Source organism: Haliaeetus leucocephalus, unplaced genomic scaffold (assembly GCF_000737465.1).
Source record: "Haliaeetus leucocephalus isolate CR32 unplaced genomic scaffold, Haliaeetus_leucocephalus-4.0 Scaffold251, whole genome shotgun sequence".
Classification (NCBI taxonomy): Eukaryota; Metazoa; Chordata; class Aves; order Accipitriformes; family Accipitridae; genus Haliaeetus; species Haliaeetus leucocephalus.
The window spans coordinates 4,385,860-4,398,792 of record NW_010972687.1 but is presented as its reverse complement, the minus strand read 5'-3'; the positions used below and the strand labels follow the sequence as shown (position 1 = coordinate 4,398,792).

General features: G+C 42.7%; 1 protein-coding gene across 1 annotated transcript in view; it reads right to left on the bottom strand.

The window, feature by feature from the left end:
• Positions 1 to 12,933, bottom strand: part of TLE4 (transducin-like enhancer of split 4) — a 98,757-nt gene that overhangs the window by 58,198 nt on the left and 27,626 nt on the right. Inside the window, exon 4 of the mRNA XM_010568626.1 lies at positions 8,724 to 8,786. Within this exon, the coding sequence (XP_010566928.1) occupies positions 8,724 to 8,786 (63 nt within the window). The remainder of the gene's footprint in view (positions 1 to 8,723; positions 8,787 to 12,933) is intronic.

Sequence of the window (12,933 nt, the reverse complement as noted above, 5' to 3'; positions counted from 1 at the left end):
ACAAGTGCATGGCACCCACATCACTGAAGGATATACAGATTCTCCTTCTAGGTACATTTCAAAGCAGCTCTACCGTAAGAAAAGAATTTTAAATGCCATTCACAATTCTGTCAAACATGTGAAAGAGAACTAATTATTTGAATCCCCAACGTGTAAATTTTAATAGCTTTAAAAAGTCCATCAAAAACACATGGTCTAATTAACAACACAATTTACAAGCTTCAGTGGTTATATTATCTCAGTTTGAGTGATACTGTATATCTGCAGTAAATTCAAAATTGCTGTATGCCGAAAATTGACTGATACTTATTTGAAAACATCAACTACAAATAAAATAAGGTCCTCATCTTGCAACCAGATCCATGCCTGTTTGAAGCTCCACTGGTGGCAAATCCATCTGCACAGGAGGCCTCATAGGATCAGGATTACACTCGACAAATAGGTACAAGGCGGGGCCAGGGAGTACTGCAAGTAGGTTGTGTGATCTGTACTGAAAGTGAGTAATCTTTGATTTAACAGCCACGGGTTGAACATGGAATGAAGTGAGCTCTTGCCTACCTCAAGAGGTGCTGAAACCACAACGATGAAACATCAGCTCTGCACCGAAATCCGTGTCTAGATGTTCTTCGGTGCAAAGTTTAAGGGAAGGGCTGAGAAGGGCTCTTTAAAGCCTCCAGTTTGTGCCCCATGGCTGTGTATATGGGCAGAGCAGAGCCAAGGTACAGAGCATGCAGCAACACCTCCCATGCACCCTTAGCAGGGGCAGAAAGCTGCATAAAATAAGGTGGGGACCCAAATCCTCAAGACCTCCTCCAACACAAGAGTAGGTAAAGAGCATCAGAAAGACTCCCCGGGCAGCACCCTCAGCCCCACTGGGAGAGGGGAGCCTAAGGAAGGGCTCTGCTACCTTGGGGGCTTGGCAGTTTCAGATTTGCTGGTTCTCGGTGCAACGCACAAACAAAAATGGCATTTTCACTTACAAACTCTCTCCCATAAAAGCCCTCAGGGTGAGGAAAAGCAAGCCTAAAAATCCACCCGTAACTGTAAGAAATGCTGACCTCTACGAAAAATGGGTAAATGCAAATAATGAAGGTGATTTAGAAACACTCCTGGAAGGAATAAAATGGTTTTAAGGTTTGTTTGTTTTTAGGCAAAGAAGAATTAAATGAAGGAAATGCCAGGAGAGCAAATAACATACTGCTGCAAACAGAATCACAGCAGTCCCATTTAGAGTTTTGTAAAGCTACAGTGCTAACGTAAACCAAATCTGTCACTTATAAGCAGACAATGTAAAGAACAAAAAGCAGGCTGAACACAAGCAAAAGTGTTCTTGGCATTCAGAAAAAAAAAAAAAATGCAGTGGTGCATCACCATCACAGACAACCAGCAAAAAGGAAATTGCGATACTCAAGATTGAAGTTCCTGACAATGTCTTATCATCTCCAGGTCATCACATGTTAAGGACAGGTACAGATTTCGCCGATCATGTAGCTGAAAGCCCAGTGACACGTGGCTTTACATGGCAACAGGGTGCCATATAAATACATAAAAATTACACCGCCATTTTCTGGTGGAGGTCAGCCACACCAAGAATGGGTCATAGCATTTTTGATCAAGTCATCCAAAAAAACCCCCCAAATGGGTTTTAAAAATCTTTAAAATAATTTAAAAAAAGAACACCAAAAACATTTACCGAGAAGTTCACAGTCATCTTTGCTTTCCTACCATTTCCTAGACAATGCTTTTTGCACTGAGGTAAAGAAAGGGACCTAGGTCTTGGTTTGTATATATAAGCATTCAACACTCATTTACTTAAATCCTGCTCCCAGGGTCACGGGCAGGAGAAGAAAAACTTCTGAGCAACCTACAGAAAGCCAGCCTGAAAACATCAAAGGTACTGTAGGAATTAGTCCAATTTTCATCCAGGTTTTGTAAAAATAAGTCAAGTCCACAAGAGTTTGAATGTTTTCCTTTCCTTTCCAGCAAACATACAAAGAATGGCTCTCAGGGATATTTGGGAAAAACATTATTTCATTCACAGGGGAGGGGAAGAGAAGGTGGAGGGGTGAGGTACCAAAATCTCACTTTAAGATTTCTGCTGGAAAGCACTGTAAGACAGAAATTCCCTAAGCAGCCACACAAGGCATCTTTCATGGATTCTAATATGTTTGGGACCAAGCCTTCACAGAGAGAAGAAAACCCATGTGCTTGTAACACTGAACCTAAATTAGGTACGGGAGAGAATTAAAACTCTCCAACTAGCTGCCTTAACATTGATTTAATCTTCAGTGGCATAACATGCAAAAGACCCAGAATAGATGGTCTGTAATTAGCCTTTCCATCACTTCCACCTTCTTGCAGCAACCCAGCAGACTCCCACTCAGCTCCCGAAACCCCACGGCGGCGGGGGGGGAACTGCCCCAAGTGTCCCCAGGGCTACTTCCAAGTCACCGGTGCAAACCACACACTCCAGTGGATAAAGACACAGGAAAGAAAGCAGAGTCACCCTGCGGCACGGCACAGGCTTCGAAGAGCCCACCAGCTGCCCCCAGCCTTTCTGAACCTGGGGCGGGCAGGGGGGGCTCCACATTACCGACTGCGGCTCCAGGAACGAGTGGAGGTCTCTACACGCAGAGAAGGAGCCCGACCAGGCTCCGGGGACCTGCTGCGACCCAAAACCACAGTGAGGGGCAGGGAGCCCAGGTGCCTGCTGAGCGGGACGGCAGCTGGCCGGCCCAGCCCGTGCGGGTACCCAAGGATGGATGGCTCCAGTGCTTACCCCGTGCTCGAATGCCTTCCCCGGCCAGCGTGCCAGTAACAAGCGGTATTATGTTAAAACTAAGCAGTACGCATTAGCCTGCCCATCGGGTGATCACGTAGCTATTTACAGCCAAGTAAAAACAGCAAAACCAAGAAGAGGATTACTTTTTTCCCAACAAAATACAGACACAGGGTTGCAGCTTTCACACGCATTTAATGCTAGCCTTCCTCTGTGCACACAAGCAAATGACAGAGCCATTTTCTTCAGTTACCGGAAAACAGTATTTTGCATTGCATTTAAGAGGCCGGAGCAATGAACTCAACACCCTGCCCCGCCTGTCATGCAGACTAGTACTAGTTTCTCCCTTTTAACCTCTTCCCTGCCTCTTCTCTTCACCCCTTTTTGCTTTCTGTAATGAGCGGTGTGTCTGCTCTTGCCTTGTGTTGGAAAATCACCTCCTTTCAGTCTCACAGTGGGTGGCAACAATGGAGACCACAACAAGGATGTAGGCTTTTTCACCATTGCACCGTCTCGTCACCGAGCCCTGGCTCCTGCACAGGCATTGCAGCATGGTGGAAAACACCTGGGCTTTTTATACCATGTCAGAGCTCCCCGCAGCTCCTAATGACAGGGGAGCCGTGCTGACAGCAACCGAGCAGCCAAAATTCCCCCTGGTGCACATACGCAGATGCTGGTGTTAAAAACGCCTAATTCCAGCCTGTCTCCAGCACCGCCAACAACATCCAAAGCAAAATTCATTGAACAATTCACTTTGCAGAAGCAAGCGGGCTCTGCTATGTTTTATTCATATTATTCTGTTGTTGTAGTACCTGTTTAGAGGGAGTACAGACCAGGTCTTGCTTAAGAACTGCAGCAGTGCCATTCTGAAAAGCCCAATCTAGAGACGGCATAATGAGACAAGGCTGCACCAAAAACACTAGTGAGAACTGGAGAGCAAACACACATTTACCATGGACTACAGCACACACTTAGAAGACTAAAAGGGACCAGCAAGGTCACTGCCTCCAGACACCAGTAACTCAGACAAGATGTAACAACCACTTCATAGAACGTAGTAACATTATTAGCAATATGTGAATAAATTGCTATTAAGATGCCTTCCTTGGTAGAAGGATTACAGATATCTGACAGCTTCCTTGTAGTTACTGTTTCAGCTCTAGTCTGGGACAAGTCTAAGATGGGAGGAAAATAATTTTGTCTTCTCAGCCTCTCACATCTCAGACCAACAACTACTTCCTTTTGAACAGCATGTAAGGACTCCTGCTCTGCTTCTATATAATGGATCTCACACTCTTCATCCAAATTTACCGCACTTTAGAAATGCCTCTAGGGAATGTATGTATAGAGAAGAGCAAAGACATTATAGCCCGTATCTCTCTTGTAAAAGGAAAACCATCAACTAATACTGAGGTGTTTGAAAGGAAAAGACTGCATGCAGCACTTCCTTTTTGTATGTTTGGTTGTGTGTACGCATGCCAGTGCTTGGCATTTTATTGTATATTTGAAGTATATGTGACCACCTTATCGTACATGGGGAACTGAAAATTCCTATTAAAGAGCAGTCCTTCTAGCTTGTTATTAGCTAGTTCACTGGCAGTTGGAAGGGAAAGTGCACCTCCTGAAAAAGTTTATTACAGCCTCCTCCACCCTACATAATGCTTGCAGTGTGGCATGGAAGTTGACAGGGGCCAATACAGTGAACGTTTGTCTGGCTTCTCAAGCAGCTTTTGCAGATTGTGCTGAGCTCCTGGTTGCCACAACTACATCGTCAGCTGTAAATCAGCCAGCTTGTGTGTGTCTCATGAATATAAACACAGTCAACATTTACTCAAAAGAAGGTAACCATGATATATGAGTATCTCCAGCCACACTGAACAAATACCACTATCCAGCACATGAGGTCGTTCAGCTCTTGATAGCCCACAGGGTCCCACAATGACAGCCACAGGTTGCAGCCAGCCACACACATCACCTTGACCAGGCAGGAACCAGCCCCAGCTTGAAAGCCACAGGGTTGTGCAAGTGTCACACTGTGCTGCAGCTGGTAAATTCAGTTGAGAAGTGAAAATTAGCAGAGGCATGATCTACGGCTTTAGATCCAAAATGAACTGCATCTTACTGGCTAGATCATTTGATGATGGGAATATCAAACTGTCTATACCAGCTGCAGCAGATCAAAACTACATTAACTGAGTGCTAACAACCTCCAAGTATTAACCTACAACCTTGCAGGCACCCCCTTCACCTTATGCAATAGGAACTACTTTGAGCACGTTGGTATCTCACAACATCACAGGGAGGTGGAAAATGACTGTTGCAACACAGGAAGCCTGCAACCACAGCTGAAATTGAACACACATCGCCCCTGAGGTCCACCTCATGCTTTGACCACAAAGTCACTCTTTCCTATCAAAATGGGAAGCTCCTATTTTTTAGTGCTGTTTTTTACAGTCTGTCGAAGCTGGAGGCAACATAAAAACAAGGTACCACTTCACTGTGTATTTAGGCAGGTTAGGAACTTTATTTCGAATATATGCTTAGATGATGTACAGCACAGTAAAACTGACTGAAGCCTGGAGAATTTCCTGAATACTGTACTAGATTGCGCCCTGAAACAAAGCAGACACTAGTACACAGTAGGGTGATGTATTATAATGGCATCCTTTTCACAAGATCTCTAGCGATTTTGGCCACGATTTCTTACTTCTAAGTGAGTTATCGCAAGCCATTGATTCCTTACAAAGTTAACAAGCAATAAGACAAGTTAACCTGGTGCTATTATGAGGCAATAATGTTGCCATCAGTGCATGTAACCACTGTATTTTGTTCATTTTTCCCTCAGGCACAATACAAAGGAGCCTGATCGCATTTTTCAGCCACTATTCCACAATTAGACTGTATGCATTTTGCATAAACAGCAAAAGCATGCTGCAATTCAATCCTCTATTAATCTGGATGATGAAATAAAGAGGCTTCCATTAAGACACTCACTTTTTAAAGACACAAATTAGATAGAAACCAAGACTAGCAGAATAGTCAAATCTGGAGATCAGTTCTCTTTTGCCTCATCAGCATATGCCAATATAAACTGATTTAAGTAAGTGTTTCTACTAACAGAGGTTAAACAATTAACAAGATTTTCCTAACCCCAATATGAAAACTATCACAATCAGTGGTACTGTCAAGACATGTCAAGTTTTTTTGTGCTTCCCCTTTCAATCCCTGTCTGCTGTCTAGTCCCCCTCCCCTCTTGCTAGGTGAACTAGAAAGCACACTTGCCTCCACGCAAGATGAATGTGTATACCAGCTTTTCGGAAGTGCTCCCTTTTGTCTCTGTCAACGCAAGTAAAAATGCTGAAGTTGTGTATTTTTTGACCTTTCCATCTCCTCTGTAGTCCAAAGAGCTTTGACACCATGCAACATGCACAGAGGAGGAGCTGTAAGACTTGGTAAATGAGATGTGCAAACAGGTGGAGGAAACTTTATGGGCTGTGGATTTAAAAAGCAGAGGCTCACTAGTACAGAAGCCCTACAAGAGCCTGTTTTCAGATCTAAAACTGCTTAACTCAAAGCTCTGATCTAAAGCCTAACAAAGTACACCGCAGTCATTGAGCACACCAACACTGGTGTACTTAAGCCCCCACTGGGCAGTACTGTACTCATGACAGAAGTGGGACAACATCATTTTCTAAATTTACAATCTGGATCATCTCAGTTGTCTACTTACATAGTTCTTACAACTTGCATATTAATGACAAGCTACTGCAATGTCTAAGTCCAGAATTACTTTAAAATTGCTCTCCATGTCTAGCCTGACGGCCAGGAGGTTGTTACACAGTGATTGGGGCCCTTGGCTCATAGTTCACAAGTTACTGCATGTGAGCACCACATGAGAGATTCTCCTCAACGGACAAAAAGAACAATGTGCAGCCTTCAGAGTGCCTTCTCCCTCTAAGGCAGGGACTTAAAATGTACTAATACCAGCTTTCAGGAGAATGAGTCCCAGGCAATTTAGCTCCAGGGACAGGAGAGCACAATGCATAGGGAGCAGAGAAGGAGAGAGCCCATGCTCACCTGAGTGGGATGCCACTAACATCAAAGCTCAAAAACCTACAACCTTTTTTTCCCACCCCCACCTCCCCCTTTTTTTTCTCCTCAATTCCACATGAGCATGTAGAGGGGGTGGAGGCTAGGATTTCCAAAATTAAAGGCCAAAATCTATCAGTCACTGTAAATCAAACACGTCTTTCTTCAACCGTATTCTAAGACCATGTAATCCCTTTGCTTGTCTAATTGGCAAGAAAACACCTACTCCAAGAAAACACAGGGTCTGGGTTTGCACAACCAGAGCAGTGTGACTTACTTGTGTACAGTAATAAAGTTTTGTTTAGCATTTCAGCTGAAAACAGCAGGACCAGTACCACCACCAGTGTAATGGTACAAAGTTTCTAAACACAGTATCACATACTCTAGAGAAGATGTCTCTGTCGTGGAAATGCTGATCCCATGTCTTTGCCAAGATCACAGATTTGCCTGCCAAGTACTCACCCCTGCCTCTGTTTCAAAATCGTGTCATTTTAGTGCTCACTTTAGCATGAGTATGAATCAGCTTTACACCTCATTTTTATATGCTGTGCTGTTCCTGCACAGCAGATAAAACCCTGCAACTGTATGTATAGAGATTCTGTAGCAGTCAAAGTATAAAATCAACAGCTATTCCTTTCAGATCCATGCAGGACTTGAATTCTGGTCCCCCAGCAATATAACTAGATCATTACACACCATTTAGTTTCCACAAATCCATCTTTATAAGCAGAGAGTACAGCGGCACTCATGAACATTGTCAGGTTCTAGTTTTGATAGCGTTATTCTCATTTCAAACACACACAGATGCACACACACAGAGCGCATTAGCTGAATGCTAATATCGAGCACACAGCCTCTCGTTTGCAGCAGGATGAGCAGCTCTCTTCAAACGCAATGGCATTTTATGGAACAACTGAAAAGGTGGGAGAAAAGAGTCGCAGCGTGTTCTCAGGCACGATGTTTTACAGATGAAATGCACAGAAATATACCTTCCAGCTTTGACTTCTCAGCTACCAATTCTACTGAAATGAAACCATGCATTAAATAGATGCATGCCAGCCTGCACCAGCAGACCCCAAGCTCCAGCCCCTTTCCTCCAGCGGCGTGGGCAGGGGAAGCCGTTATGCACCCGAGGTCTCCTTTCATGAACCACGCTTTCATTTTATTTCACACATGCCTGTGGCTCCAAGGCTCCCTCACTAGCTCTCACCAGCTCCCCCAGATCCCAGTGCCCCTCAAAGTATCTACAATGCACTCAAGATAATACCAGCAAATCATAATTTGGAGGAAATTAGTGCTTAGAGAAATTAGCTCACAGCGAGTTTCAGTCTTCTGTATATATTCCCTAAATACACAGAAAACATAAAAGGATTTAAGGTAATAAGTATAATCTGGGATGCAGAGAGTAAAAAGGCAGAAAAAAAAGCTGCATTTGTATGCCTGCTACATCACTACTCGGTATACCGAAATAGAAGTTTCTGCCGAACTTTAATGCCCGCTGCCAAGAATGTAGCACAAATCATGCCTTTCTAGCATTTTTGCAAGCTGCCCTCTGATTTCAGACCAACAAAGTCATAATTGTGAGAAAAACTGCATTGTACATAAGAGCAAAATACTTAAACAACTAAAATTTTGCTTAGCACATTACAACATGTTCCATTTCATAAATGTATTTAAATGATATTATAATGGACTTGGAGGAAATAATCAAGTTACAGTGATAACAGCCCAGTGGAAAGTCATCTATGAGCACCAAGCGATTCATAAGGAAACAGTCTCAACACAAAGTCCCACTTTTGTAATAGATACAATGAGGCAATCGTTTAGATCACCACCAGTACAAACAACTACCTACCTCTTGGGACAGGAAGGGAATGACTTGTGCACATATAGCGTTCAGTCTCTTGACAATTTCTGCCTGCAAGAGACAAGAAGAAAGAAGTTCAATTATATAAATTCTCAGATGCGATTGTCACCTATGAACATAGAAGATACATTTGTTTTGGTTTTGTTTTTTTAATCTCTAGTCATCCTCTGACCAGGACAGATTATCAAAATAACAAAAGTATTTGGACACCAATTCAACAATACCTAGAAAGCTAATCATTTCTGGCTAAGAAGTTTTCCTTAAAAAACACAGTTTAGAGCTGACATAATGAAAAGTTAGGTCTGATTATGCAATCAAAGGCATTTAAAAAAAAAAAAAAACCCTTAAGAAGATGTAACGAGAAAAGATAAACAAAATACTGTGTAGCGAACTAAAAAAGAAGGATCATTTCAGATTACAGCAATGCCACTGTAAGCAAAGGGAACAAATAAACCAGTTACTTCTATACTAACAGTGCATATCATGAGAACATTAGCAACACAATACACAACTTTACCGATAATCATTGTACCACATATTTTAGAAAGGGATACTGCAGTCTTGTATCATATTTATGTTGTTATCAAACCCGTGGTTAATAGTAGTTACTTTCCTGTTGCAATTGTGATCAGAAATGAATAATATACAATGTTTTATTTCCATACTGGAGATCAATTCTTATTCTGTGTATTTAATCTGCAAATCTCAATAGAGACAGAGGAGATTTGGAGAGATAACACAAGAATTACAGCTCCAGAAACAGAGTATTTAAAGCCACATAAGGCTTTCTTACAATAAATCATAACTTTCTTATAATATATTGTAACCAGGATCAGTTCCTCATTATACAGTAGGACAGAATGTTCTTCCTCTTGCAAAGTCACTAATGGTATGACGAAGAGATAGAAACTTGTGCAATTTAGGCTTCCTTCTTCTACAAGCAATCCTTCCAACCTTTTAGCTCTGCTGTCTTTTAAATTGTGAACACTTAGAAAACAACCCATAGAACAGAAAGGCTCAGAACTAGCAGTAAAAAAGTCAGAAACACATACAAAATAAGTCTTGGTTCAAGAAATATTACAATTACACCACTACGTAAGCAGAAGACACAGTATGCTAGAGGTAAGGGTACATGTGAAACTAACTCTGCCCCCTTGTGCATACTGCGATACACTCGAGTTAACACTACTTTCCAATACAATTTCTTCATGTCTCTGAAATCCATCTAAACTCCCGTAGGCTACTTATACAGCAATTTCTATGTTACACTGTCCCAGTATGTTCTCACTGGCCTTCACTGTTTATGCAAGTCCTCATCTGATTAAAGTTATGCTTTTTAATACATTTTTTTACATTCACCTACTACAGCTTTTCTGTTTATTCAGCAGCACAGGTACCTTAAAGGACATTTGAGAATGTGTTCTGTTCACCACAAAGCTAAACTACCTGCTAATTTCAAAGGTCTCTATGTACCTATAATATCAGATATATCCCACAATGTAAAATTTAAATACTCCTTTATATAGATAGTGCTCACTACACCAGTTGACACAGACGTTTACGAACTGCTTGTTACACAGAGCAGTACAGGCAGCGACAAGTTGTGTGCATCTAAGCTTCAGCCAGAGAGCTCACATGATCCAACACGGCATTACTTGAGAAACAGTATTTGATTAAGGAATTGCAGACCGCAATACAATGAACAGCTGCAAAGTACCTGCGCTGTAGTGGTTCAAGCACCATTATTTAGGCTTTTCCAAATTTGGGGTCCCAGCCACCCTGCTACTTTTTTTTTCAAAGGGATCTCCCAAGTCCCTTAAAATCAAAGAAAAAAACTATATGTCCTGCTCTTAGAGGCTTTTCCACATGAAAATTCCAGAAGTGCTGCCTGACTCAAGCTGAAGCCCCTTCTGACCTGTCATTTAACGCACATACCTGCCTGAGTAAAAAAAGGCACATGATGCTTTCCTCCACTGCAAAACAACTCATCCTACCCATCTGTAAAATGCCTGTCGCAAGCGTACCCACCTCCTGTACAGCTCCTCAGGGGAGCCTTTCCCTTGGCTCTGCTCAGCAGAAGTCCACTCTTCCACCACAGCTACTACGTTAGTTGGATGCCTCTACTGCACTACTTAGGAACTGAGAATAAAGCTGGCTCGAAGGGCTATGCAGGAGCTCAGCATGTAATTTTAAAAGGCTTTTAGATTCACAGATTTTAAGGCCAGAAGGGACTGTTACAATTGTCTTATCTGACCTCCTGAGTAACACACGCTGTAAAACTTCACCGACTTCCCTACCTAACCGGTCAATTCTAGTTCAGCTAGAATATAGCTCAGTCAACAAAAGTAATTTTATTCAACTCACTTTGAGGCCTTTCTTCTCAATTAAGGCACTCAACCTCAGCTATTTCAAGCTATTTCAGCTATGATGTTTTTCTTTTGATCACTGCCCTCCCCCCTGCCCAACAGAAGAAGTATGTCTCTCTTCTACTGCTCTTCTGGCCAAAAAGCAGTTGAAACATATTTGCTCAGTATTTATACAAAAATTCACCGCCGGCAGATTCTGAGCCTGGGAAACGTTAAGCTAAAAAGCATCTTCCAAAAAGCTCGAAGTAACTGAAAACAGGTGACTGAATATGAATGGTTACACGACTGTAATAAACCTCTTGATACCAATCCCACTGGAGTGCAGAACAGCGAGTCTTTCCATAGTGTACACAAGAAAGTGAGGTGGTGGAGACAGCACCCAGCTCAACCTATGGAGAAGAAAAAGAGCTCGCAAACGACTTCAAGAGATTGCCACGACGTTCCCCAGCAGCATTTCTCAGCTAGGCAAAGGGCCCGCTAGGCCAGTCACAACAAAGCTGAGAAGCCCTCGCTATGCTGAAAGCAAGCGTTTACACTATTTCCTTATTAAAACATTCTTCACTTCCCCTAACAATGAGCATCCCCCGTGGCACAGTTGTGCGTACAGTTACGTTTCATCACCCTCAGCGCTCGGGCAGCAAGGAAACAGCCCAGCGGAGCAGCAGTGGACTGCAGAGGCACAGCGTGACCGGGGCACGGACTGCCCACCTTTGGAGGCCACAGCCAGCAGGAAGGCATGGAGGAAAACACCGTGTACGTGCACAAATGATAGGAAGGACATTGCACGTTCTGTACCAAAAAAAATCCTAGATCAGACATTTTCATGCAGTAAATACAGAGTAACCTCTGCCTTGGCACCTCAACTCTTTCTGCAATTAGCTGCGGGGGAGAACACCACAGCAACCGGCTTGACTGTTTACAAGACATACAAGAGAAGGAGTTAGCTGCTGGAAGGCAGCTAGAGTGGGTTTCTTGCAACACCACCCTAAAACTTGAAGGCGTAGGTACTGATGACATAGGTTAGCATCTCGGTAGACCTATTGCTGCTGCCATTGCCATTTGCCATTGCCAAAACTCGTTCTTCTTTGCATAAGAGTACAAAGTCAGACACAAAATAAAACAAGAGTCCACTGCACATTTGTACGCTCATACAGATTTTTAAAATCCTACGTTTAAAAACCAGTTTAGGATCTTCTCTTTTCTCTTAGACGTCAGGCCAATGGGTTTTTCATGACCAACCTAACTGGCAAGAGAAGGAAAAAGTATCATTTCATAAAATCAGGCAGCCAGTTCCTCACATGGAAAGGCAAAGTTGCCTCGGAAACACGGCTGCTTCCACGGTCATCTAATTTTGCCTCTTTTGTCCCATGGGACCAGGCTTTACAGAGGCATCATTTATTTACAAGCCTTTCCACTGGGCTTCAGTTATCGGCCAATAATACTGTGGACACACACACTTCTAATGGCCTATGTTTTGAAACCAAGTCTAATCTGATGGCACAGCGCCCAAACTCCTTTTCCAGCATAGCCATTAAAGGATGTAGGTTATTGCTGTTGTCACCATTGATATTTGTCATTGTAATGTAATTAGGGCCCTAAAATGATGCATTACAGCCCTTGGCACAGCTTCTATTAAAATCTTTTCTTCTGCTCACTGAACTGCGACCTGCTTTCTGATGAATAACAGACAGACAGCTTTAGGGTGAGGAACAGATTCATCAAAGAAGTATTTTTCAGCTGTGGAAATAAAATAAATAAATAAATAAATAAATAAATTACAGAGGACAACCTAAGAAGAAAAGCACAAGGCAGCACGGGGGGGGGGGAGGGGG